This window comes from Anomaloglossus baeobatrachus, chromosome 4, assembly GCF_048569485.1.
Source record: "Anomaloglossus baeobatrachus isolate aAnoBae1 chromosome 4, aAnoBae1.hap1, whole genome shotgun sequence".
In the NCBI taxonomy this organism is placed as follows: domain Eukaryota; kingdom Metazoa; phylum Chordata; class Amphibia; order Anura; family Aromobatidae; genus Anomaloglossus; species Anomaloglossus baeobatrachus.
In genome coordinates this window covers 506,941,100-506,967,758 of record NC_134356.1, presented here as the reverse complement: position 1 = coordinate 506,967,758, position 26,659 = coordinate 506,941,100, and the positions used below count along the sequence as shown (strand labels likewise).

Sequence of the window (26,659 nt, the reverse complement as noted above, 5' to 3'; positions counted from 1 at the left end):
TGCCCCGGGGCCCGGTGATGGGGTAGGGATGGAGGGCAGGCGGGTTACGGGGCCTGGTGAGGTGCAGGGTCGCAGGGGCAGCGCTGTGCCGCACGGCACGGTGGTACTCACTCAGCCCAATGATGAAGACACAGTTCTCGGTAAAACACTCGGCTGGATGGACGGGTCCCACAGACGGCTGCGGTGTTGTTTCTCCCAGCAGGTTGATGGTGACTGCCTTTCCCTGCACCTATGTACGGTTGATGGTTCCGATGGGTTCCCACCGGTAACCCGCTCCCCAGCTTGGATATGGGCTGGAGGAGCCCCTCTTTGCCCGCAGGCTCTGGCCCTGGGAAACGGTTGCCTTGGCGGTGTCTCCCTCTGTTGGTTGGACTGTTGCCTTCTGTCGGGACTTGGCTGTTTGGAAACCCAGGAGGTCCCCTTCACTAACAGATTTGGCAAAGGCAAATTCACGGCGACTCCTAGCCTTGCCGGGGTCCGAAAAGCCCCTGCCAGATGGTGCTGGCTTCTCTTTGTGTACCGGTCCGGTACCGCCGGGCCACCGCCCGTCCACTGTCCTTACGGTAACTCAGATAGGCCACTCCTGCAGACGGTCACCACCGTCTGCCAACCTTGCTGTTCTGTCCGGGCCACACACCCGGACCAACTTCTGTCTGCTCCTTTACCACTTTCCTTCCTCTCACTTTCACTTCCCTCACTCAACTGTCCTCTTTTCCCGCCTCCAGGACTGTGAACTCCTCGGTGGGCGGGACCAACCGCCTGGCCCACCCCCTGGTGTGATCATCAGCCCCTGGAGGAAGGCAACAAGGGTTTTGTGTCTGACTTCGGTGTGGCTGCTGGGAGTGTGGGGTGAGTGGGTGTTGTGCTCTGTGGCCCCTGGCTTGTCCAGGGCGCCACATACACCCCGTCCTAGGTACAGAGCTGTCACCAGTGTACCTGTTTGTGGAGTGGGTGGGCAGTGCCTAGGTGAACACCCCCTGACCGAGGTACAGAGCTGTCACCAGTGTACCTGTATGTGGAATGGGAGGGCAGTGCCTAGGTGTACACCCCCTGTCCGAAGTACAGACCTGTCACCAGTGTACCTGTGTGTGGAGTGGGTGGGCTGTACCTAGGTGTACACCCCGTCCTAGATACAGAGCTGTCACCAGTGTACCTGTATGTGGAATGGGAGGGCAGTGCCTAGGTGTACACCCCCTGTCCGAAGTACAGACCTGTCACCAGTGTACCTGTGTGTGGAGTGGGTGGGCTGTACCTAGGTGTACACCCCATCCTAGATACAGAGCTGTCACCAGTGTACCTGTGTGTGGCGTGGGAGGGCTGTGCCTAGGTGTAAACCCCCTGTCCTAGTTGTAGAGTTTCCACCAGTGCACCTGTGTGTGGAGTGGGTGGGCTGTGCCTAGGTGTACACCCCGTCCTAGATACAGAGCTGTCACCAGTGTACCTGTGTGTGGCGTGGGAGGGCTGTGCCTAGGTGTAAACCCACTGTCCTAGTTGTAGAGTTTCCACCAGTGCACCTGTGTGTGGAGTGGGAGGGCTGTGCCTAGGTGTACACCCCGTCCTAGGTACAGCGCTGTCACCAGTATACCTGTGTGTGGAGTGGGAGGGCAGTGCCTAGGTGTACACCCCCTGTCCGAGGTACAGAGATGTCACCAGTGTACCTGTGTGTGGAGTGGGAGGGCAGTGCCTAGGTGTACACCCCCTGTCCGAGATACAGAGATGTCACCAGTGTACCTGTGTGTGGAGTGGGAGGGCAGTGCCTAGGTGTACACCCCCTGTCCGAGATACAGAGATGTCACCAGTGTACCTGTGTGTGGAGTGGGAGGGCAGTGCCTAGGTGTACACCCCCTGTCCGAGATACAGAGATGTCACCAGTGTACCTGTGTGTGGAGTGGGAGGGCAGTGCCTAGGTGTACACCCCCTGTGCTAGGTGCAGAGCTGTCACCTGTGCTCACACAGAATGGTTCATGTTCTCAGGGGCAGCTCCTGAGTCCTGCCTGCAGCGATGATCACGGTGTTCTTCACTGCCCTCCCGGGGCTGCTGCTTCTCCCCCTGCTCATCAGCTTCATCTTCCCGTACATCTTCCAGGACATTGCCCACTTCATCACTGTGGTGCGCTATGGCATCAGGAGCAAGAAGCAGAGCGGGAAGACCCCCGCGCACACGGTGGTGGACATATTCCTGGAGCAGGTGGAGAAGTGTCCGGACAAGCCGTTCATCATCTACCAGGAGGAGGTGTACACTTACTCCGAGATAGACCGGCTCAGCAACCAGGCAGCGCGGGCTCTGCGCAAACACGCGGGGGTGAAGTCCGGGGACTGCGTGGCCGTGTACATGAGCAATGCCCCGGCTTACATCTGGATCTGGCTTGGGGTGGCAAAGCTGGGCTGTGCCCTGTCCTGCCTCAATAATAACATCAGGTCCCAGTCGTTCCTGCACTGCTTCAGGTGCAGCGGTGCCAAGATCATCCTGGCGGATCCCGGTAAGAGCCCACTCACACTTGTCCCCGCACACTGGTCCCCCTCACACTTGTCCCCGCACACTGGTCCCCCTCACACTTGTCCCCCTCATACTTGTCCCTCTCACACTTGTCCCCCTCACACTTGTCCCCCTCACACTTGTCACCCTCACATTTGTCCCCCTCACACTTGTCCCTCTCACATTTGTCCCCCTCACACTTGTCCCCCTCACACTTGTCCCCTCACATTTGTCCCCCTCACACTTGTCCCCCTCACACTTGTCCCCCTCACATTTGTCCCCCTCACACTTGTCCCCCTCACACTTGTCCCCCTCACACTTGTCCCCCTCACATTTGTCCCCCTCACACTTGTCCCCCTCACATTTATCCCCCTCATACTTGTCCCTCTCACACTTGTCCCCCTCACACTTGTCCCCCTCACACTTGTCACCCTCACATTTGTCCCCCTCACACTTGTCCCTCTCACATTTGTCCCCCTCACACTTGTCCCCCTCACACTTGTCCCCTCACATTTGTCCCCCTCACACTTGTCCCCCTCACACTTGTCCCCCTCACACTTGTCCCCCTCACACTTGTCCCCCTCACACTTGTCCCCCTCACATTTGTCCCCCTCACACTTGTCCCCCTCACATTTATCCCCCTCACACTTGTCCCCCTCACACTTGTCCCCCTCACACTTGTCCCCCTCACACTTGTCCCCCTCACACTTGTCCCCCTCACACTTGTCCCCCTCACACTTGTCCCCCTCACATTTGTCCCCCTCACACTTGTCCCCCTCACACTTGTCCCCCTCACATTTCTCCCCCTCACATTTCTCCCCCTCACATTTCTCCCCCTCACACTTGTCCCCCTCACACTTGTCACCCTCACATTTGTCCCCCTCACACTTGTCCCTCTCACATTTGTCCCCCTCACACTTGTCCCTCTCACATTTGTCCCCCTCACACTTGTCCCCCTCACACTTGTCCCCCTCACACTTGTCCCCTCACATTTGTCCCCCTCACACTTGTCCCCCTCACACTTGTCCCCCTCACACTTGTCCCCCTCACACTTGTCCCCCTCACACTTGTCCCCTCACATTTATCCCCCTCACACTTGTCCCCCTCACACTTGTCCCCCTCACACTTGTCCCCCTCACACTTGTCCCCCTCACATTTGTCCCCCTCACACTTGTCCCCCTCACACTTGTCCCCCTCACATTTCTCCCCCTCACATTTGTCCCCCTCACATTTCTCCCCCTCACACTTGTCCCCCTCACACTTGTCACCCTCACATTTGTCCCCCTCACACTTGTCCCTCTCACATTTGTCCCCCTCACACTTGTCCCCCTCACACTTGTCCCCCTCACACTTGTCCCCTCACATTTGTCCCCCTCACACTTGTCCCCCTCACACTTGTCCCCCTCACACTTGTCCCCCTCACACTTGTCCCCCTCACATTTGTCCCCCTCACACTTGTCCCCCTCACACTTGTCCCCCTCACACTTGTCCCCCTCACATTTATCCCCCTCACACTTGTCCCCCTCACATTTGTCCCCCTCACACTTGTCCCCCTCACACTTGTCCCCCTCACATTTGTCCCCCTCACATTTGTCCCCCTCACACTTGTCCCCCTCACACTTGTCCCCCTCACACTTGTCCCCCTCACACTTGTCCCCCTCACATTTGTCCCCCTCACACTTGTCCCCCTCACATTTGTGCCCCTCACATTTGTTCCCCTCACATTTCTCCCCCTCACATTTGTCCCCCTCACATTTGTCCCCTCCTCGCTTCTCTATGGAGCCAAGTTACACCAACTGCAGAGCAACTAACTGGACATGACACTTGTATTATACTTTAATACTTTCCCTTTACACACAAAAAATTTAATCTCTGGAGTGTGGCTTTACATGGAAGTCCCCCTGCCCCCTGTCACATACTCACCTTCCGGTCTTCACCGTTTACTGACAACGCGCCAGTTCCGCAGTGCCATCATGTGCCTCTAGCTTCTGATTGGCTGGAAGTCAGAAGTTACGTCACAAGCACTCAATACAAGTCTATGAGAGCCAGAACTAAGCTCCCATAGACTTGTATTGATTTGTGACCTCTGGCGCTCACAATGAGCGCGCCGGTAGATCACAAATTGCCAAAACCAACTGGGACAGCACTGTGAAGCCAGCAGAATGTGAACATATGACCGTGGTCAAGGGAGTTAGATTTAAAACACAACTCCAGCAGTGAAATTTTTAAAAAAATCACTGTGGTGCTGCTTTATTTTATATGATATTACTTTTTTACTTCTGTTGAGCTATATTCACATGCAGTGGTTTTTTTTAATGCAAATGATAAGCTGCTTTTTTACAGAAATTTCATGCGTAAACTTGGTTTTTTTTTACTGAATTTGAGAAATGAAGCTTTAAAAAAATAATAATAATAATAATAATAATAATAATAATAATCTGCAGCATGTCATTTCTATGAGCGTTTTTCCAGCATTTGTTTCATCCTTAGGAAGCAAAAAATGCAAAAATCCTGCAATAAACGCAGCGAGCAGATTTGATGTTTTTGCAGTATTTTTTGTGAGTAAAGCTCACTTTATTACGGTAAATATGTACTGCACCAAAAAGAAGGCGGTGAAAAACAAAGCAAAAATGCAGGAAAACCGGCGTTTTCAAAGCAGCATTTTTACTGCCAAGAGAACAGGTTTTTTCAGCACAAAAAAAGCAGTAAAAATGTTGTGTGTGAACATAGCCTTACTGCTATTATATGTTTGGGGGTTTTATATTACACTTCTACTAGTTTATCTCCAGGAGGCTTCTGCATTACCTGGACTGAGCTCCCAATAAGAATCCTATAGAAGAAATCTCATGATTTATGCATTGCATGAAAGAAATAGCTGTCTGTCTTTTATACATTTGTATACCGTACTATGCATTATAGTCCAATACGGAATCTAGATTAAATGCTGCAGGTCACCATCCTATTACTGTAATGTTCACTGTTATCAGCCTTTCCATTATATTACCCCACAATGAGGTATTATCTGCTGGTATCAGCCTCTTTACATTATACCAGTACTAGTCATCATGAGCTATTCTCCACTTTTTATAGTCTATAGTGTATTTTAGATATATATTTATTAATTTACTAGCTGTAGTACCCGGGCGTTGCCCAGTATAGTAACTGTCTCTCTGTCTCTCTCCCAGTCTCTGTCTGTGTGTCGCTGTCTTTCTGTCTGTTTCCTTGTCTGTCTGTGTCTATGTCTCTGTCGGTCTATTTCTATCTCTATCTGTCTTTGTATCAGTCTATCTGTCTCTATCTCTGTGTCTCTGTGTCTGTCTGTCTGTCTCTCTATCTCTGTGTCTGTCTCTTTGTCTGTGTCTGTCTGTCTCCCTTTTGCACCGTCTGTCCCTTTCCAGGTCTGTCCCTTTCCAGCTCTGTCCCTTTCCAGGTCTGTCTCTTTCCCTGTCTGTCTCTTTCCCCATCTGTCTCTGTCTGTCTCTTTCCTGGTTTGTCTCTTTCCTGGTCTGTCTCTTTCCCCACCTGTCTCTGTCTGTCTCTTTCCTGGTTTGTCTCTTTCCCAACCTGTCTCGGTCAGTCTCTTTCCCCGTCTGTCTCTTTCCCCGTCTGTCTCTTTGCTTGTCGGTTTTTGTCTGTCTCTATGTCTCTTTCCAAGTCTGTTTCTTTCCCCGTCTGTCTCTTTTCCCATCTGTCTCTTTTCCCGTCTGTCTCTTTTCCCGTCTGTCTCTTTCCCCGTCTGTCTCTTTTCCCGTCTGTCTCTTTCCCCGTCTGTCTCTTTCCCCGTCTGTCTCTTTCCCCGTCTGTCTCTTTCCCCGTCTGTCTCTTTCCCCGTCTGTCTCTTTCCCGGTCTGTCTCTTTCCCCACCTGTCTCTGTCTGTCTCTTTCCTGGTTTGTCTCTTTCCCGGTCTGTCTCTTTCCCCACCTGTCTCTGTCTGTCTCTTTCCAGGTTTGTCTCTTTCCTGGTTTGTCTCTTTCCTGGTTTGTTTCTTTCCCGGTCTGTCTCTTTTCCCACCTGTCTCTGTCTGTCTCTTTCAAGGTCTGTCTCTTTCCCCATCTGTCTCTTTCCCCATCTGTCTCTTTCCCCGTCTGTCTCTTTGCTTGTCTGTTTTTGTCTGTCTCTCTGTCTCTTTCCAGGTCTGTTTCTTTCCAGGTCTGTTTCTTTCCAGGTCTGTTTCTTTCCAGGTCTATCTCTTTCCCGGTCTATCTCTTTCCCCGTCTGTCTCTTTCCCCGTCTGTCTCTTTCCCCGTCTGTCTCTTTCCCCGTCTGTCTCTTTCGCCGTCTGCCTCTTTTGCCGTCTGTCTCTTTCGCCGTCTGTCTATTTCCCCATCTGTCTCTTTCCCCGTCTGTCTCTTTCCCCGTCTGTCTCTTTCCACGTCTGTCTCTTTCGCCGTCTGTCTCTTTCGCCGTCTGTCTCTTTCGCCGTCTGTCTATTTCCCCGTCTGTCTCTTTCCCCGTCTGTCTCTTTCCCCGTCTGTCTCTTTCCCCGTCTGTCTCTTTCCCCCGTCTGTCTCTTTCCCCCTCTGTCTCTTTGCTTGTCTGTTTTTGTTTGTCTCTTTGTCTCTTTCCAAGTCTGTTTCTTTCCCGGTCTGTTTCTTTCCCGGTCTGTTTCTTTCCCGGTCTGTTTCTTTCCCCGTCTGTCTCTTTCCCCGTCTGTCTCTTTCCCCGTCTGTCTCTTTCCCCGTCTGTCTCTTTCCTCGTTTGTCTCTTTCCCCACCTGTCTCTGTCTGTCTCTTTCAAGGTCTGTCTCTTTCCCAATCTGTCTCTTTCCCCCTCTGTCTCTTTGCTTGTCTGTTTTTGTCTGTCTCTCTGTCTGTCTCTTTCCAAGTCTGTTTCTTTCCAGGTCTGTCTCTTTCCTCGTCTATCTCTTTCCCCGTCTGTCTCTTTTCCCGACTGTCTCTTTCCTCGTCTGTCTCTTTCCCCGTCTGTCTCTTTCCAGGTCTCTCTCTTTGCTGGTTTGTCTCTTTCCCCGTCTGTCTCTTTCCCCATCTGTCTCTTTTCCCGTCTGTCTCTTTTCCCGTCTGTCTCTTTCCTGATTTGTCTCTTTCCCGGTCTGTCTCTTTCCCCACCTGTCTCTGTCTGTCTCTTTCAAGGTCTGTCTCTTTCCCTGTCTGTCTTTTTGCTTGTCTGTTTTTGTCTGTCTCTTTGTCTCTTTCCAAGTCTGTTTCTTTCCAGGTGTGTCTCTTTCCCCGTCTGTCTCTTTTCCGGTCTGTCTCTTTCCCCACCTGTCTCTTTCAAGGTCTGTCTCTTTCAAGGTCTGTCTCTTTCAAGGTCTGTCTCTTTCCCCGTCTGTCTCTTTCCCTGTCTGTCTCTTTCCCCCTCTGTCTCTTTGCGTGTCTTTTTTGTCTGTCTCTCTGTCTGTCTCTTTCCCCGTCTGTCTCTTGCCTCGTCTGTCTCTTTCCCCGTCTGTCTCTTTCCCCGTCTGTCTCTTTCCCCATCTGTCTCTTTCCCCGTCTGTCTCTTTCCCCGTCTGTCTCTTTTCCCATCTGTCTTTTTTCCCATCTGTCTCTTTTCCGGTCTCTCTTTCCCCGTCTGTCTCCCCATCTCTTTTCCTGTCTCTTTCCCTGTCTGTCTTTGTCCATCTCTTTGTCTGTGTCTTTTCCTGTCTGTCTCTTTCACTGTCTGCCTGTCTCTGTCTGTCTCCTTCCTTGTCTGTCTCTATTTCTCTGTCTTTTTCCCCATCTGTCTCTATCAAAGTCTGTCTCTTTCGCCATCTATCTTTGTCTGTCTCCTCTTTCCCTGTCTGCCTGTCTCTGTCCCTGTCTGCCTGCCTTTCCAGTTCTGTCTCTTTCCCCGTCTGTCTGTCTCTATCTCTCTGTCTCTTTCTCTGTCTGTCTCTGTCTGTTTCTTTCCTTGTCTGCCTCTTACTCTGTCTGTGCCTATGTACAGTTAGGTCCAGAAATATTTGGACAGTGACACAATTTTCGCGAGTTGGGCTCTGCATGCCACCACATTGGATTTGAAATGAAATCTCTACAACAGAATTCAAGTGCAGATTGTAACGTTTAATTTGAAGGTTTGAACAAAAATATCTGATAGAAATTGTAGGAATTGTACACATTTCTTTACAAACACTCCACATTTTAGGAGGTCAAAAGTAATTGGACAAATAAACCAAACCCAAACAAAATATTTTTATTTTCAATATTTTGTTGCGAATCCTTTGGAGGCAATCACTGCCTTAAGTCTGGAACCCATGGACATCACCAAACGCTGGGTTTCCTCCTTCTTAATGCTTTGCCAGGCCTTTACAGCCGCAGCCTTCAGGTCTTGCTTGTTTGTGGGTCTTTCCGTCTTAAGTCTGGATTTGAGCAAGTGAAATGCATGCTCAACTGGGATAAGATCTGGCGATTGACTTGGCCATTGCAGAATGTTCCACTTTTTTGCACTCATGAACTCCTGGGTAGCTTTGGCTGTATGCTTGGGGTCATTGTCCATCTGTACTATGAAGCGCCGTCCGATCAACTTGGCGGCATTTGGCTGAATCTGGGCTGAAAGTATATCACTGTACACTTCAGAATTCATCCGGCTACTCTTGTGTGCTGTTATGTCATCAATAAACACAAGTGACCCAGTGCCATTGAAAGCCATGCATTCCCATGCCATCACGTTGCCTCCACCATGTTTTACAGAGGATGTGGTGTGCCTTGGATCATGTGCCGTTCCCTTTCTTCTCCAAACTTTTTCTTCCCATCATTGTTGGTACAGGTTGATCTTTGTCTCATCTGTCCATAGAATACTTTTCCAGAACTGAGCTGGCTTCATGAGGTGTTTTTCAGCAAATTTAACTCTGGCCTGTCTATTTTTGGAATTGATGAATGGTTTGCATCTAGATGTGAACCCTTTGTATTTACTTTCATGGAGTCTTCTCTTTACTGTTGACTTAGAGACAGATATACCTACTTCACTGAGAGTGTTCTGTGTCGCAGGCGGAGGAGGGGACGCCGCGCTCTCCCTCTGCTACTCGGGTCCGGCTGCCGCGGCTGCTGCGGCCTGCCGCTGCTCGGTGGCTCGAGCGATGGGCCGGATCCCGGGGACTCGAGCGGCGCTCCTCGCCCGTGAGTGAAAAGGGGAATTGGAGTTTTGGGATAGTTTATTGTCCGTGACGCCAGCCACGGTTGTGGTGATTTGTTAACACCACCGCTGCTCTGTATGGGAAGCCCGGGAGTGATGGTATGGAGCAGCTAGTTGTTGTGTTGCCCCTCCGTGGGTAGGGGTTGGTGATCCCGGGGCCCAGTGATGGGGGGTTGGATGGTGGACAGGCGGGCTATGGGGCCTGTGGAGGTGCAGGGGCGCAGGGGCAGCGCTGTGCCGCACGCCACGAAGGTACTCACTCAGCCAGTTAACACGACACAGTTCTCGGTAAACAAACGGCTGGTTGGACGGGTCCCTCGGACGGTTACGGTGCTGCGGTTCCCTGCAGTTAGCGGTGACGGTCTCTTCCCTGCACCTATGAAAGTCTCTTTGGTAGCGATGAGTTCCCACCGGTTACCCACTCCTCGGCTTCAAGCTGGGCCGAAGGAGCTCTACTCTTGCCCGCAGGCGCTGGCCCTGGGAAACTGGTGCCTTGGCGGTGGCGGTGTCTCCCCTTATCGGTCGGACTGTTGCCTTCAATCGGGACTTGGTTGTTAGGAGACAGACGTCCCCTTCACTAACGGATTTGGCAAATTATGGCGACTCCTAGCCTTGCCGGGATCCGAAAGGCCCCTGCCCTGGTGCTGACTGTTCTTCGTATACTGCTCCGGTACCGCCGGGTCACCACCCGTCCGCGGTCCTTCCAGCAACCTCCGAGCAGTCCCCCTGCAGACTATCACCGCCGTCTGCTGACCTTGCTGTCACAGTCCGGGGCACACACCCGGACCAACTTCAGGCTTTACAAAACTGTTTCTTTTCTGTCACTCTAACTCTCCACTTCACCTCCTTCTACTTCCTACTCCTAAACTCATCTGCCTGGTTCTCCCGCCTCCAGGGCTGTGAACTCCTCGGTGGGTGGAGCCAACCGCCTGGCCCACCCCCTGGTGTGGACATCAGCCCCTGGAGGAAGGCAACAAGGATTTTGGGTTAGCTTGATGTACCTGCAGGGAATGTGGGGTGCATGTGGTGTTGTGACCTGTGACCCCTGGCTTGCCCAGGGCGTCACATTCCCCCTTAGCAAAACGCAGACCGTCCTCGGGCTGCCCGTCCAACACCGGTTTTATTTTCCTTTTTGTTTTTCTGAAAAAGATATGAAAAAACGGTAACATATATACAAGTTATGACATCATCCCACATCGGGAGGCACATTTCTTAAACGGTTTCAAACGGTGTATGGTTACGGTTTCCGCTCTCTCCCACCCAAGAAACCTGGCCCTGATGCTGCCCCTAAAGCCCAGGTAGCACCCCTTGACCCCAGTCCAGCACAAGTTACCCGAGCGGGATCTGTCCTTCCCCTCCAGAGGGTAGCCACCGGTTCCTGTGGTGGCTGGGCCCCAGCCTGCTCTGCTGTGGGCCCTCCCTCCAACCTGCCTCTCCGGAGGCGGCAATTGCGGAAACGGTAACGGTAACACAACTTATTTACAAGCCACTAACGTTTGTGGTTGCCCTGCAAGTAAACGGGCTTGTCCGTGAGCAGTTCCTCATGCAACTTTTTAAACGGTCCCCACGGGGACAATGGTGCCGGCAACGGCCGGTTTCCAAATCACGGTTGACAATCAGGTGAACTTCACGGTTTCATTTTACTTATCATCTTTCATTTTCAAACACAAACACTTGTGGTCCCAACGGGGACGGTGCAACGGTGCTCCGCTGCCCTGGAAGCGGCTACCACCGCAGGGGGTCGGCCCACTCAGGGACCGAGCGGTACATGGGGTTCTCCTTCCATTGGCAGTTCAACCCCAAACCACTGACAGCCGCTGGGAATGGCGGCGGAGGCAGCGCACTTGGGACCTCCTCCTCCATCAACGGCACTCTCTCCGGACCCCCGGTCGTGGTGCTGATATCCGTCTCCCACTCAATCAGGGCTGGTTCCGGGGTTTGTGTGGATTGATCGCGACGCGGTACGGCTGCAGCGGCCCCTTGCTCGTGGGCGCCCACTACGGCAACCATTCTGCGCATCTCTGCCTTCCAATCCATCAACTGCTGCAGGCTCTGCGCCCTCACCTTCACGCAGAACCGGCCCAACTCCCGCTCCAGCCACGCAGCGGTCCCGGCGGGGAGCTCACCCGGGCCGCAATCCTCAAAAGCTACTCCGCCTCGTTTCCCCCAGAGCTTGGGTACTCCCGTGGCGGGTATTCCCGCACTCCAATTCGAGGACGCCGCCATTTCTCCATCCGCGTCCCCCTTAGCCTCTTTCCGGCCCTTCCTCTATCGGGGCGGGGTTTTGGCCTTCGCTCCTCTGCTACTCGAGAAGACGCTCGAGCGGGAACTTTTCGCGCCAAAGATGGCGACTTCTGAAATTTTCCGGCCAGATACCTCCGGCGGTTACAAGGCGCACCTCTACCCAACGGCAGAGCGGTAAGATCCTGTTCGTGACGCCAAGTTGTCGTGGGCGGAGGAGGGGACGCCGCGCTCTCCCTCTGCTACTCGGGTCCGGCTGCCGCGGCTGCTGCGGCCTGCCGCTGCTCGGTGGCTCGAGCGATGGGCCGGATCCCGGGGACTCGAGCGGCGCTCCTCGCCCGTGAGTGAAAAGGGGAATTGGTGTTTTGGGATAGTTTATTGTCCGTGACGCCACCCACGGTTGTGGTGATTTGTTAACACCACCGCTGCTCTGTATGGGAAGCCCGGGAGTGATGGTATGGAGCAGCCAGGTGTTGTGTTGCCCCTCCGTGGGTAGGGGTTGGTGATCACGGGGCCCAGTGATGGGGTGTTGGATGGTGGACAGGCGGGCTATGGGGCCTGTGGAGGTGCAGGGGCAGCGCTGTGCCGCACGGCACGGAGGTACTCACTCAGCCAGTTAACACGACACAGTTCTCGGTAAACACACGGCTGGTTGGACGGGTCCCTCGGACGGTTACGGTGCTGCGGTTCCCTGCAGTTAGCGGTGACGGTCTCTTCCCTGCACCTATGAAAGTCTCTTTGGTAGCGATGGGTTCCCACCAGTTACCCACTCCTCGGCTTCAAGCTGAGCCGAAGGAGCTCTACTCTTGCCCGCAGGCGCTGGCCCTGGGAAACTGGTGCCTTGGCGGTGGCGGTGTCTCCCCTTATCGGTCGGACTGTTGCCTTCAATCGGGACTTGGTTGTTAGGAGACAGACGTCCCCTTCACTGATGGATTTGGCAAATTATGGCGACTCCTAGCCTTGCCGGGATCCGAAAGGCCCCTGCCCTGGTGCTGACTGTTCTTCGTATACTGCTCCGGTACCGCCGGGTCACCACCCGTCCGCGGTCCTTCCAGCAACCTCCGAGCAGTCCCCCTGCAGACAATCACCGTCGTCTGCTGACCTTGCTGTCACAGTCCGGGGCACACACCCGGACCAACTTCAGGCTTTACAAAACTGTTTCTTTTCTGTCACTCTAACTCTCCACTTCACCTCCTTCTACTTTCTACTCCTAAACTCATCTGCCTGGTTCTCCCGCCTCCAAGGCTGTGAACTCCTCGGTGGGCGGAGCCAACCGCCTGGCCCACCCCCTGGTGTGGACATCAGCCCCTGGAGGAAGGCAACAAGGATTTTGGGTTAGCTTGATGTACCTGCAGGGAATGCGGGGTGCATGTGGTGTTGTGACCTGTGACCCCTGGCTTGCCCAGGGCGTCACATTCTGGACTTCAGTTGATGTTGTGAACGGTTTCTTCTTCACCAAAGAAAGTATGCGCCGATCATCCACCACTGTTGTCATCCGTGGACGCCCAGGCCTTTTTGAGTTCCCAAGCTCACCAGTCAATTCCTTTTTTCTCAGAATGTACCCGACTGTTGATTTTGCTACTCCAAGCATGTCTGCTATCTCTCTGATGGATTTTTTCTTTTTTTTCAGCCTCAGGATGTTCTGCTTCACCTCAATTGAGAGTTCCTTAGACCGCATGTTGTCTGGTCACAGCAACAGCTTCCAAATGCAAAACCACACACCTGTAATCAACCCCAGAACTTTTAACTACTTCATTGATTACAGGTTAATGAGGGAGACGCCTTCAGAGTTAATTGCAGCCCTTAGAGTCCCTTGTCCAATTACTTTTGGTCCCTTGAAAAAGAGGAGGCTATGCATTACAGAGCTATGATTCCTAAACCCTTTCTCCGATTTGGATGTGAAAACTCTCATATTGCAGCTGGGAGTGTGCACTTTCAGCCCATATTATATATACAGTTAGGTCCAGAAATATTTGGACAGTGACACAAGTTTTGTTATTTTAGCTGTTTACAAAAACATGTTCAGAAATACAATTATATATATAATATGGGCTGAAAGTGCACACTCCCAGCTGCAATATGAGAGTTTTCACATCCAAATCGGAGAAAGGGTTTAGGAATCATAGCTCTGTAATGCATAGCCTCCTCTTTTTCAAGGGACCAAAAGTAATTGGACAAGGGACTCTAAGGGCTGCAATTAACTCTGAAGGCGTCTCCCTCGTTAACCTGTAATCAATGAAGTAGTTAAAAGGTCTGGGGTTGATTACAGGTGTGTGGTTTTGCATTTGGAAGCTGTTGCTGTGATCAGACAACATGCGGTCTAAGGAACTCTCAATTGAGGTGAAGCAGAACATCCTGAGGCAGAAAAAAAAGAAAAAATCCATCAGAGAGATAGCAGACATGCTTGGAGTAGCAAAATCAACAGTCGGGTACATTCTGAGAAAAAAGGAATTGACTGGTGAGCTTGGGAACTCAAAAAGGCCTGGGCGTCCACGGATGACAACAGTGGTGGATGATCGTCGCATACTTTCTTTGGTGAAGAAGAACCCGTTCACAACATCAACTGAAGTCCAGAACACTCTCAGTGAAGTAGGTGTATCTGTCTCTAAGTCAACAGTAAAGAGAAGACTCCATGAAAGTAAATACAAAGGGTTCACATCTAGATGCAAACCATTCATCAATTCCAAAAATAGACAGGCCAGAGTTAAATTTGCTGAAAAACACCTCACGAAGCCAGCTCAGTTCTGGAAAAGTATTCTATGGACAGATGAGACAAAGATCAACCTGTACCAGAATGATGGGAAGAAAAAAGTCTGGAGAAGAAAGGGAATGGCACATGATCCAAGGCACACCACATCCTCTGTAAAACATGGTGGAGGCAACGTGATGGCATGGGCATGCATGGCTTTCAATGGCACTGGGTCACTTGTGTTTATTGATGACATAACAGCAGACAAGAGTAGCCGGATGAATTCTGAAGTGTACCGGGATATACTTTCAGCCCAGATTCAGCCAAATGCCGCAAAGTTGATCGGACGGTGCTTCATAGTACAGATGGACAATGACCCCAAGCATACAGCCAAAGCTACCCAGGAGTTCATGAGTGCAAAAAAGTGGAACATTCTGCAATGGCCAAGTCAATCACCAGATCTTAACCCAATTGAGCATGCATTTCACTTGCTCAAATCCAGACTTAAGACGGAAAGACCCACAAACAAGCAAGACCTGAAGGCTGCGGCTGTAAAGGCCTGGCAAAGCATTAAGAAGGAGGAAACCCAGCGTTTGGTGATGTCCATGGGTTCCAGACTTAAGGCAGTGATTGCCTCCAAAGGATTTGCAACAAAATATTGAAAATAAAAATATTTTGTTTGGATTTGGTTTATTTGTCCAATTACTTTTGACCTCCTAAAATGTGGAGTGTTTGTAAAGAAATGTGTACAATTTCTACAATTTCTATCAGATATTTTTGTTCAAACCTTCAAATTAAACGTTACAATCTGCACTTGAATTCTGTTGTAGAGGTTTCATTTCAAATCCAATGTGGTGGCATGCAGAGCCCAACTCACGAAAATTGTGTCACTGTCCAAATATTTCTGGACCTAACTGTATAATTGTATTTCTGAACATGTTTTTGTAAACAGCTAAAATAACAAAACTTGTGTCACTGTCCAAATATTTCTGGCCCTGACTGTATGTCTGTCTCTCTCTCTGTCTGTCTCTCTCTGTCTCTTTCTCTCTATCCGTCTCCCCACCGTCATTATATCACCTCACACATAAGCTTCTTATACTAACAATGTCTTTTGTTCCTATAGCAATAAATCTCATCTGCTATTAAAACCAGCAGTTCCAGGCTCCATTTACTTTAATGGAGGCATGTTTTTTTGAGAGTAAATGTAAAGCGCGGGGATACATTTTCCTGCCAAAACATAGTCTACGACGTTCCCTGGGTCACATGAAGTGTCTGTGCAAAATTTGTGATTCTACATGCGACGGTGCGGATTCCTTTAGAGGACACACACACACACACACACACAGTACATACACACATACATACAGTACATACACTCAGCTTTAGATTTTAGATTAAGAATTTTGAGATCTCCCACTGCTCTGTATAAGCTGCAGCTGTCAGTCAGGCTGGGTGGGCAGAGACTGATGAATACACTGGGCTCATGAGCAATCTCACTCTCATAAGGCTTCATTTAGTTGTCAGTGATTTTTACAGTGTGCAAAAAAACTATTTTATCAGTGTTTTTTGATCCAGTGTTTCATCAGTTGTACTACAGAAACAGAAAATGCACTGAATAGCGGCACCACACAGTAACAGGAGGAGGTATACTCACAGGAATCCACATGGAGTCAAAGTGTGGCAGGACAGTAATGCTAATCTCTGTGTATTGTCCCAGGAAACGGTCCAAGTTTCAAATAACAGAAGTCACGGGGCACTCAGCTTTCAGTCCAGCGTTTATTTTTTCACTTCAAGGATACAACAGCAAATTAATCCATGTTGTAGCAGTGGAGGGGGAATGGTGAGAGAGAGCTCTTTGGATGATAGCCGTTTCACGCCAACCAGTCGCTTCTACGGGACCCGTAGAAGCGCCTGTTCGGCATGAAACGGCCATCGTCCAAAGAACTTCCTTATTGCCGGTGGACACAGGTAAGAAGATGTTCGTCGTTCCTGCGGCGTCACACATAGCGATGTGTGACGCAGCAGGAACGACGAACAACCAGCGGCATGCACCACCAACGATATTATGACAAGGAGCGACGTGTCAACAATCAACCATTTTTGATGTTTTTGCGATCGTTGATCGTCGCTCCTTGGTGTCACACGCTGCGATGTCGCTAACGGCGCTGGATGTGTGTCACTAACTACGTGACCCCAACGATATATCGTTAGCGATGTCGCAGCGTGTAAAGTACCCTTAAGGCTCAATCAGCAGGCTGAGCAGTGAGCGTGTTAGTTAGTCCGCGGGGCCTGTGTGTGACTGGTGTTCTGTGCCCAGTAACGCGAGTGTCAGGGCTTAGGTGCAGAGGTCCTGCTGCGTCTGTCAGTGTGGGTGAACGGCAGTAAACTGTCGGTACCTAGGGCCATGGCATACAGGTCGGCGTAGTGCCAGTATTAGGCTGGTGCTGCTCATGGACTGCCTAGGAAGACTAAGCATAGGATTAGTGGTACACCAACGGCAACCGGGTACAGCGAGAAACCGATTGTTCAGACAGGCTACCTGTGCTGTAACAGGACTCTTCTCGTGTACGGTGGTGTGAAGCTAACACCACCGATTCCTCATATACAGTATATATCTTTGTAGTTGTTGCTTCCACCCAACTGTTACCTAGCGGCTTTGTCATCTGATCTCGGGTGTCGATTGGGCTATCATTAGTTTCGCCCCAATCGTCCCCAACCGTAAAAGTTGTCACACTATTTAACCCCTTTGGTGAACACCGTAAAAAAAAAAAAAAAAAAAAACAAACAAAAAAAACCTGGCATAAAATTATGCTTTTTCTTAAAACTTGCAAACAAAACGTGGATTAAAACGCTATAAAAAGATGAATGTAAATAAAAATGGTATCGCTTGAAATGTCATCTTGTTCACCAAAACAAGCCACTCCGTCCGTCGTGAAAAAAAAAATTGTTAAAGCTCTCAGAATATAGTGATACAAAAACAATTATTTTCTCTATTAAATAGCTATTATTGTGCAAAACCAGCAAAACATAAAAAAACTATATAAATATGGTATTGTTGTAAGGCTCTGTGCACATGTTGCTTTTTTGCGGCATTTTTCATGTCTTTTTCCTAACACATTTTAATCAATACAGCAATGAAAAACGCATCCCAGCAAAGTCTATGAGATTCGTGACTAAGGGGTACTTTGCACACTACGACATCGCAGCTGCGATGTCGGTGGGGTCAAATCGAAAGTGACGCACATCCGGCGTCGCTGTCGATATCGTAGTGTGTAAATCCTTTATGATACAATTAACGAGCGCAAAAGCGTCGTAATCTTATCATCGGTGTAGGGTCCGACATTTCTATAATGTAGCTGCAGCGACGGTACGATGTTGTTCCTCGTTCCTGCGGCAGCACACATCGCTGTGTGAGAAGCCGCAGGAGCGAGGAACATCAGCTTACCTGCGTCACCGCGGCTCACGCCGGCTATGTGTAAGGACGGAGGTGGGCGGGATGTTTACGTCCCTCCGCTTCTATTGACCGCCTGCCGTGTGACATCGCTGTGATGCCGCACGACCCGCCCGCTTAGGAAGGAGGCAGGTCGCTGGCCAGAGCTACGTCGCAGGGCAGGTGATTGCATGTGAAGCTCCCGTAGCGATAATGTTCGCTACGGCAGCTATCACAAGATATCGCTGCTGCGACGGGGGCGGGGACTATCGCGCATGGCATCGCAAGCATCGGCTTGCGATGTCGTAGTGTGCAAGGTACCCCTTAGGCTATGTGCGCACGATGAGTAATTTCATGCATTTACGCTGCGTTTAGCACTGCAGCCTAAATGCCTGCGTCATGCATCCCCAGCACAATCTATGAAGATTGCGCATAATTCGTGCGTATGATGCTTTTTTAAACGCAGCAATTTGAGTGTCAAAAATTTGACAAAATCTTTGCGTTTAAAAAAACAGCATGTCAATTCTTTTGAGTGTTCTGAGTTGTTGAAAAACACTACCAAAATGCTAAGCAGTGCATTTGCACTGCATTTTTGTTGCGATCCGCATGTTTTTTTGACATAACAAATGCAGGTCTTTTTGTCAGTCTCTCCCTCCCAACCCCCCTCTCATACTCACCGATCCACGATCACCGGTGCAGTGCTGCACGGCGTTCACACTGTGGCTGCTTCGTTATTCCATCTCGTATTCCCTGCTTCACCCCCCACCGGCACCTATGATTGGTTGCAGTCAGACACGCCCCCACACTGAGTGACAGCTGTCTCACTCACCAATCACAGCTGCTGGTGGGTTTGTCAATATCGTGCAGTAAAACAAATAAAGAAATAATTGAAGAAAACACAACGTGCGGTCCCCTCCAATTTTGATACCAGCCAAGGTAAAGCCACACGGCTGAAGGCTGGTATTCTCAGGATGGGGAGCTCCACGTTATGGCGAGCCCCCCAGCTTAACAATATCAGCCAGCAGCCGCCCGGAATTGCCGCATCCATTAGATACGACAGTCCCAGGACTTTACCAGGCTCATCCCGAATTGCCCTGGTGCGGTGCCAATGGGGGTAATAAGGAGTTAATGGCAGTAGCCCATAGCTGCCACTAAAGGTTGCTTTACACCAGACAATCTATCGTGCGATAGATCGTCGGGGTTACGGTTTTTGTGACGCACATCCGGCATGGCTGGCGATGCTGGCCTGTGTGACACCTCCTAGCGACGCAGTATCGCTCACAAATCGTGAGTCGTGTACTGCTCGCTAGGTTCCCTAATATCGTTTAATTTAGTTGTTCATCGTTTCCGGGGTAGCACACGTCGCTCCGTGTGACGCCCCGGGAACGATGAACAGCAGCTCACCTGCGTCACGCGGCCGCCGCCGGCTATGTGACGGAAGGAGGTGGGCGGGATGTTTACATCCCGCTCATCTCCGCCCCTCCGCTTCCATTGGCCGGGGGCCGTGTGACGTCGCTGTGACGCCGAACGTCCCTCCCACTCCAGGAAGTGGACGTTTGCCGCCCACAGCGAGGTCGCACGAGAGGTAAGTATGTGTGACGGGGGTTACTGACTTTGTGCGACACGGGCAGCGATTTGCCCGTGACGCAAAAAGGACGGGGGCAGGTACGATCGATTGTGAAATCGCACAATCGGTCGTACCATGTAAAGCAGCCTTAAGTCCTAGGTTAATCATGGCAGACATCTCCCCAAGATACCTTCCATGATTAATCTGTAAGTTAAAGAAAATAAACACACACATCCAAAAAATCCTTTATTTGGAATGAAAGACAAAAAAACACCCTCTTTCACCACTTTATTAATCCCCAAATACCTCTCCAGGTCTGACGCAATCCACATGAGGTCCCACGACGCTTTCAGCTCTGCTACATGAAGCTGACATCGAGCGGCCACAGACTACGACCGCTCTCTGTCAGCTCCGCGCAACAACTGAAGTGAGCCGCGCGATCAGCGATGACATCACTCAAGTTACTCGTGGCCACTGCTCTCTGGTGGAGGACTGCAGCTGTAGCCGCGAGTAACTTAAGTGACGGCACCGCTGATCGCGCTGCTCAGTTCAGTCACTCAGGGGATTTGCGGTCACAGGTGAGTCCTTCACGTGTGACCGCAAATGAGGCTGCGACACAGAGATCGAGAGCCGCACGATGTCAGTGAAATCGGGTGAAGCTCTGACGTCACTGCTGCGGACTCCTGTGTCCTGGCACTGACCTCGGAGGTTCATCTGAGTTCATGGCAGCACACAGAGACAGAGCCGCGGGATGACAATGAAGTCGGGTGAAGTTCATCAGAGTTCATTCTCATCGCCCGGCTCTGTCTGTGTCTGCTGTCAACGGGCATGTAGCAGAGCTGGAGGACTGCACTGACAAAAATGCATTCAAAACGCATGTAAAATGCATCCAAAATACATGCGTTTTGGATGCATTCTTTTTGTAACGCAGTGTCAAGTCTGCCAGAGGGTGCATTTATTTCTGCACTAGTCAGAACGCAGTGTGCACACGAGCCCTTACTGTGCCCATGCTGCTTTTTTTTCCTTGCAGGTTTTGTTGCTGAAAAAAGAAGCAGCATGTCACTTGTTTCTGCATTTTTTTTCTATGTTTATACAATCCCCTGCAATGCTTGATCACTGCAGTGGATTATATCTGTCAGTGCTGCACTCACAGCACTGACATGCATAAGGCATGTCAGGTGATCCGTAGCTCAGTAATTCGGTTTCGTCATGTTGATGATCCAAGGTTGCCACGGATCTCTGTGATCGCATTACAGGGACCCAATCGCCAGGGAGAGGTAACCAATTCCTCTCTCTGCCTCCTGGAGCGGCGTGGGCACCACTTCGGGCAGTGGCAGCCGGGTTCCAGCTGTAATATCAGCCAGAGATCCGGCGGCGATCGAGGGGGTATAGCACAGTAATCCCTACGATCGCCATGACTAAAAAAAGCATGAAAACCGCTCAAATGCTCAAATTCCATAAAAATGCACATTTTTTTCTGCTGCATTTTTCCTGCTGAAACATGCAGTTTTGTGTGCAGAAAATCTGCACACAAATCTGCTACGTGTGCACTGTGCACATAGCCTAATAGTACTGACCTAAAGAATAAAGCTGGGTTCACACTAAGCGACAACGACGTCGCTGTTACGTCACCATTTTCGGTGACGTAACAGCGACCTTGTAAGTCGCTGTTATGATCGCTGCTTAGCTGTCAAACACAGCAGAAGCAGCGATCATAACGTCGCTGTGCTACATGTGCAGAGAGCAGGGAGCCGCGCTTAGCGCTGGCTCCTTGCTCTCCTTGCTACAGTATACATCGGGTTAATTAACCCGATGTGTGCTGCAGCTACATGTCACAGTGCAGAGAGCAGGGAGCCGCGCGCACTGCTTAGCGCTGGCTCCTTGCTCTCCTAGGTACAGTACACATCAGGTTAATTAACCCGATGTGTGCTGCAGCTACATGTCACAGTGCAGAGAGCAGGGAGCCGCGCGCACTGCTTAGCGCTGGCTCCTTGCTCTCCTTGCTACAGTATACATCGGGTTAATTACCCGATGTGTACTGCAGCCACATGTCACAGTGCAGGAGCCGGCGCTGGCAGCAAGAGCGGAGGCTGGTAACGAAGGTAAATATCGGGTAACCAGGGAAAGGGCTTCCCTTGGTTACTCGATGTTTACGCTGGTTACAGATTACCGCAGCTGCCAGACGCCGGCTCCTGCTCCCTGCTCGCTTCATTTCGTCGCTCTCTCGCTGTCACACACAGCGATGTGTGTGTCACAGCGGGAGAGTGACGACCAAAAAATGAAGCTGGACATTCAGCAACGACCGGCGACCTCACAGCAGGGGCCAGGTCGTTGCTGGATGTCACACACAGCGACAGCGACGTCGCTGCAACGTCACAGAAAATGGTGACGTAGCAGCGATGTCGTTGTCGTTGTCGCTGTGTGTGACACCAGCTTAAAGCTCTTTTCACTTTTATCATACATGGAATGGCATTGAAAAAACAATTCCTCAATTGCTGTTTTTTGCTCATACTGCCTACTAACAATAGGAAAAGAAAGTGATGAAAAAAAGGTATGCGCCCGAAAATACTAATAAAAATGTCATCTAGTTCCTCACAAAACCAGCTCTCACATGACTCATCGAAAATACAGAAAAATTATAGCTCTCAAAATATGGCTCTCAAACCTACTTTCACACAGTAGTTTTCTACCACATCTGGGATATTGGTGTACTCAGGAGAAATTGCACAAAAAAAATGATGGTCCATTTTCTTTTGATAACTGTTGAGAAAATGAATAATTTAAGGCAAAAGCAACATGTTTATGAGAAAACTATATTTTTTAATTTTCACAAAACAACTTTATAAAATTTTGTGAAGCACCTATGGATTCAAGGTGCTTACCAAACCTCTAGATAAATTCCTTGAGTGTTGTAGTTTCCAAAATGGGGTAACGTTTGGGGGATTCCACTATTTAGGCACATTAGAAGTTCTGCAAATGCAGCATGGCATCCACCGCTATTTCAGCCAATTTTGAGCTCCAAAAGTTGAATAATGCTTCTTCCTTCTGAGCATTGTTGTGCTTCCAAACAGTAGTTTTCCACCACATATGGGGTATCAACATACTCAGGAGAAATTGCACAACAAATTGTACAGTTTATTTTCTCTGGTTTATCCTTGTGAAAATGCAAAATTTGGGGCTTAAGCGACATTTTTGTGGGAAAAAATATAATTTTCATCTATGTCACTTTTGGGTATCTTCTGTCGCACTGGTCACTCAAAGTCACTTCAATATGATGTAAAAAGATAGTTTTGTAAATTTTGTTGGAAAAAATAGAAATGGTTGATGAGTGAGCACTACCATACTCGGGTGCTCGATACTCGTAACGAGCAGTCAGATGCGACTCGTGTACTGAGTATAATGGAAGTCAATGGGGAACTCAAGCATTGTTCTGGTTGCGGTCAAGAAGGTGAAAATAAACTGGTGGGGACGGGGTTAAATACGGACAGCACACATAAAATACACTGATGCCATCCGTGTGCTGACGATGATTAACCCGTCCCCACCAATTTATTTTCATAAACTGGTAGACTTGTTTGGTTCATGATTCAATTCAAAACATGTTTGATGATGATAACATCTTTGCATGATTTTTTAGCCAAGTTCTGCAAAAATCCATGGACATGTGAAAAGCTACAAAGACAATAATGGATATGTGTTCCATACGTAAAAAACCTAGAACATATAAGTGAAAGCTGATATCTCAATAAGGCCCAGTAGGGTGGGTCAGGGATCTGGGCAGGCCTCCTACACTTCTGACTTATTTGCAGTCGTAGGCTTAAGGCAAATGATCCACACAGCAAAAATTACCAAATTGTGAATTTAAAGCTTTCCAGTTAAAAATACAACACAAAAGAACTAATGTGTGTATTACTGTGGAATGTGTAATGAAAGAGTTATTATCCACAACTCAGCAACAGGATAATACTGGTAACAGGAGTGTTCTAGCGGCAGCTAATTAAAATAGGTGCCCCCAGACTAAATAGAGTCCTGTGGGATCTAGAATCTAGGGACATGGTAACTGTTTATCCCCATAGCCGTGATAGAAAATCTGTTAAAAGGTTGACTATACTTGTGAAGCAAACATTTTATTTTCGGTGAGGTACATGGACGAGAAAAGGGAGCTGAGAAGTGTTAGATCTTTACACAACAAAGCTACGTTTCGATGGCTGTCCGTGGAAAAAACTGGCATTACACCAAAAAAATCGCAGTATGCACTAGTGTCCTCCGTAATATGGATGAAAGTCACCTATTTAAGGCAATAAGTGCGTAAAAGAAATCAGATTTGTTCATATCATCTCTATGATATCCGAATGTTACAGATACGCTGTCATTACTAACAGGCAACAGCTTTCTGTGTTTTACTCACTGCTGATGTATAAACACTAATACTATACAGATGTCATACAGATCACAATGCAGATAAAAAATCGTCCATTTTTACTTGATTACAATTGGATGATTTTTTTATATGCTATTGTGAATATGACGCCCCTGGACAATCAGGTCGTCACAGGGTACTGCTCAAACTGCCCTTCCGGGCAGTATTCCAAGTCCCTCATGGTTCTGGGTCCCTTTCTAAATAATGTTGCCTCCAACAGAAAATCAAATCCTAGATACACCCTGCACCACACCCACCAGGCACACCAGTGGACGGCTTGAGTGGAATAGAGTCGCCCACCTGGGGGGTCAAGGAGGGGAGGTGAGAAGTGTAGTCAGTAAAGAGTAGTCAGTCAAAGAGTGAAGAGGGTGAGAGGAGGTCGGGAGCGGTGGCTCCCAAGTGAAGCTGTCTAGGTTGCAGACGGTGGTCTGGACCTAGAGGAGTCGGACCCTCAGTCGCAGGGGATTGTGGCAAGGGACCTGGACCTGTCGAGGAGGACAGCCGGCAGCCTAGCACTGTCATCGGTCTGGAACCGAAGGCACGACAGGGTACACGGACCTTAGGCCGGGGAGTAGCTTCAGGCAACCCGACAATTCACCTGAGGAGAACGGAGCCTTTATAATATGTTCCCACCCGCTTCAGAATGGGGGAATTAGCGCAACTAGGGGGATAGGACTTTCCAATCCAAAACGGTCCAAAAAATCCCAAGCGTGAGCCCTGAGAGCAAACTTCCACACTTAGCCACAGTGGGGAGCGGGGCCCGGCAAGTTTCAGACTACTGGGCCACCACATTGAAGTTAAACTTAGTGCCAGGAGGCAGGTCACGGATCACCAGGCAACACTAAAGGGGACGGGTCCCGGACGAGCTCCCCACAGCAGCAGCGGTACCCAGAGAATTGGTTTACCCGGTTGTCAGAGTCTGCTTATGGACTGAGTGAGTATGAGAGTGTCGCGGGCGGAGGAGGGGATGCTGCGCTCTCCCACTGCTCGGGTCCGGCCGCTGCTGCGGCTGCCGCTGCTTGGTGGTGGCTCGAGCGGTGGGCCGGATCCCGGGGACTCGAGCGGCGTTCCTCGCCCGTGAGTGAAAAGGGGATTTGATTATTGTCCGTGACGCCACCCACGGTTGTGGTGATATTGGTGACACCACCGCTGCTCTAGATGGGGATCCCGGGAGCGGTGACAGGGAGCAGCTTTATTGTTAGTTCTCCCCTCCGTGGGTAGGGGGTTGGTTGTCCGGTGATGGGGTAGGGGTGGATGACAGGCGGGTTACAGGGCCTGGTGAGGTGCAGGGTCGCGGGGGCAGCGCTGTGCCGCACGGCACGGTGGTACTCACTCAGCCAATGATGAGGACACAGTTCTCGGTAAAACACACGGCTGGATGGACGGGTCCCACAGACGGCTGCGGTGTTGTTTCTCCCGGCAGGTTGATGGTGACTGCCTTTCCCTGCACCTATGTACTGTAAACGGTTCCAATGGGTTCCCACCGGTAACCCGCTCCCCAGCTTGGATATGGGCTCGAGGAGCCCCTTTTGCCCGCAGGCTCTGGCCCTGGGAACTTTAGCCTTGGCGGTGACTGTGTTTCCCTCTCTCGGTTGGACGGTTGCCTTCTGTCGGGACTTGGCTGCTGGAAAACCCAGGAGGTTCCCTTCGCTAACGGATTTGGCAAATTCATGGCGACTCCTAGCCTTGCCGGGGTCCGTAAGCCCCTGCCATATGGTGCTGACTTCTCTTTGTGTACCATTCCGGTACCGCCGGGCCACCGCCCGTCCACGGTCCTTACGGTAGACTCCGATAGGCCACTCCTGCAGACGGTCACCACCGTCTGCCAACCGTGCTGATCCGTCCGGGCCACACACCCGGACCAACTTCAGTCTGCTCCACTACTACTTTCCTTCCTCTCACTTTTACTTCCCTCACTCAACTGTCTGCTTTCCCCGCCTCCAGGACTGTGAACTCCTCGGTGGGCGGGGCCAACCGCCTGGCCCACCCCCTGGTGTGGACATCAGCCCCTGGAGGGAGGCAACAAGGGTTTTTGTCTGACTTTGGTGTGCCTGACCAGGAGTGTGGGGTGTGTTGGTGTTGTTCTCTGTGGCCCCTGGCTTGTCCAGGGCGCCACAAGAGTGACCCCTGCATCCCACGGCATCCCACACTTAGTCCTGGGGCATCCCCCCTACCCGTGGAGGGCTACAACACCTTGCTGCCCCACTTCATCACCCCGGGTACTCTCAACGGCAGCGGCGGTACTCCCAATTACCGCACACCACGGGTGGCATCACAAACTATATCTAATTTCCCCTGTACATACATCCCCTTTCATTTCAGTTGCCGCACGACCCCGGGTCTGGAGACCCTTGAGCCACAGCGAACCCGGATCCGAGCAGCTCGGCTGCATCCACGGGGGCGGCACATGAACATAGCTTTAAGTTTCATTTAGACTTCAGTTTTCCGTGTACAAGTTCTATCCCTGGCTTTCACAGATAGATCTCCTACCCTTTATAGTAACTGGGACTGTTCTGATGTCCGTGCATGTTTGCGATACTCAAAAAATTCTGGAAACATGTCTGATTTTGATCTGAATCTCGGATCAATCTCACTAATGCAAGTGTACGGTCCTGAATCATTAAGCGTGTATTCCAAAATTCTAGCGTAAAAAGCACCTTAATAGAATGCGTAACCCTGGTGGTTTACTTTTTTACTATTTTAGATTTCAGATGTCACACATTCTAGGGTTAATAAGTAGTAATATTTTTTCCTAACTCAGCAG

The 26,659-nt window shown here is 50.3% G+C and overlaps 1 protein-coding gene across 1 annotated transcript in view; it reads left to right on the top strand.

The window, feature by feature from the left end:
* The first annotated feature begins 1,992 nt into the window (after positions 1–1,992).
* SLC27A2 (solute carrier family 27 member 2) overlaps positions 1,993–26,659 on the top strand; it is a 131,591-nt gene continuing 106,924 nt past the window's right edge. The window contains exon 1 of the mRNA XM_075345835.1: positions 1,993–2,480. Coding sequence (XP_075201950.1) covers positions 2,003–2,480 — 478 coding nt within the window. The 5' untranslated portion in view covers positions 1,993–2,002. The remainder of the gene's footprint in view (positions 2,481–26,659) is intronic.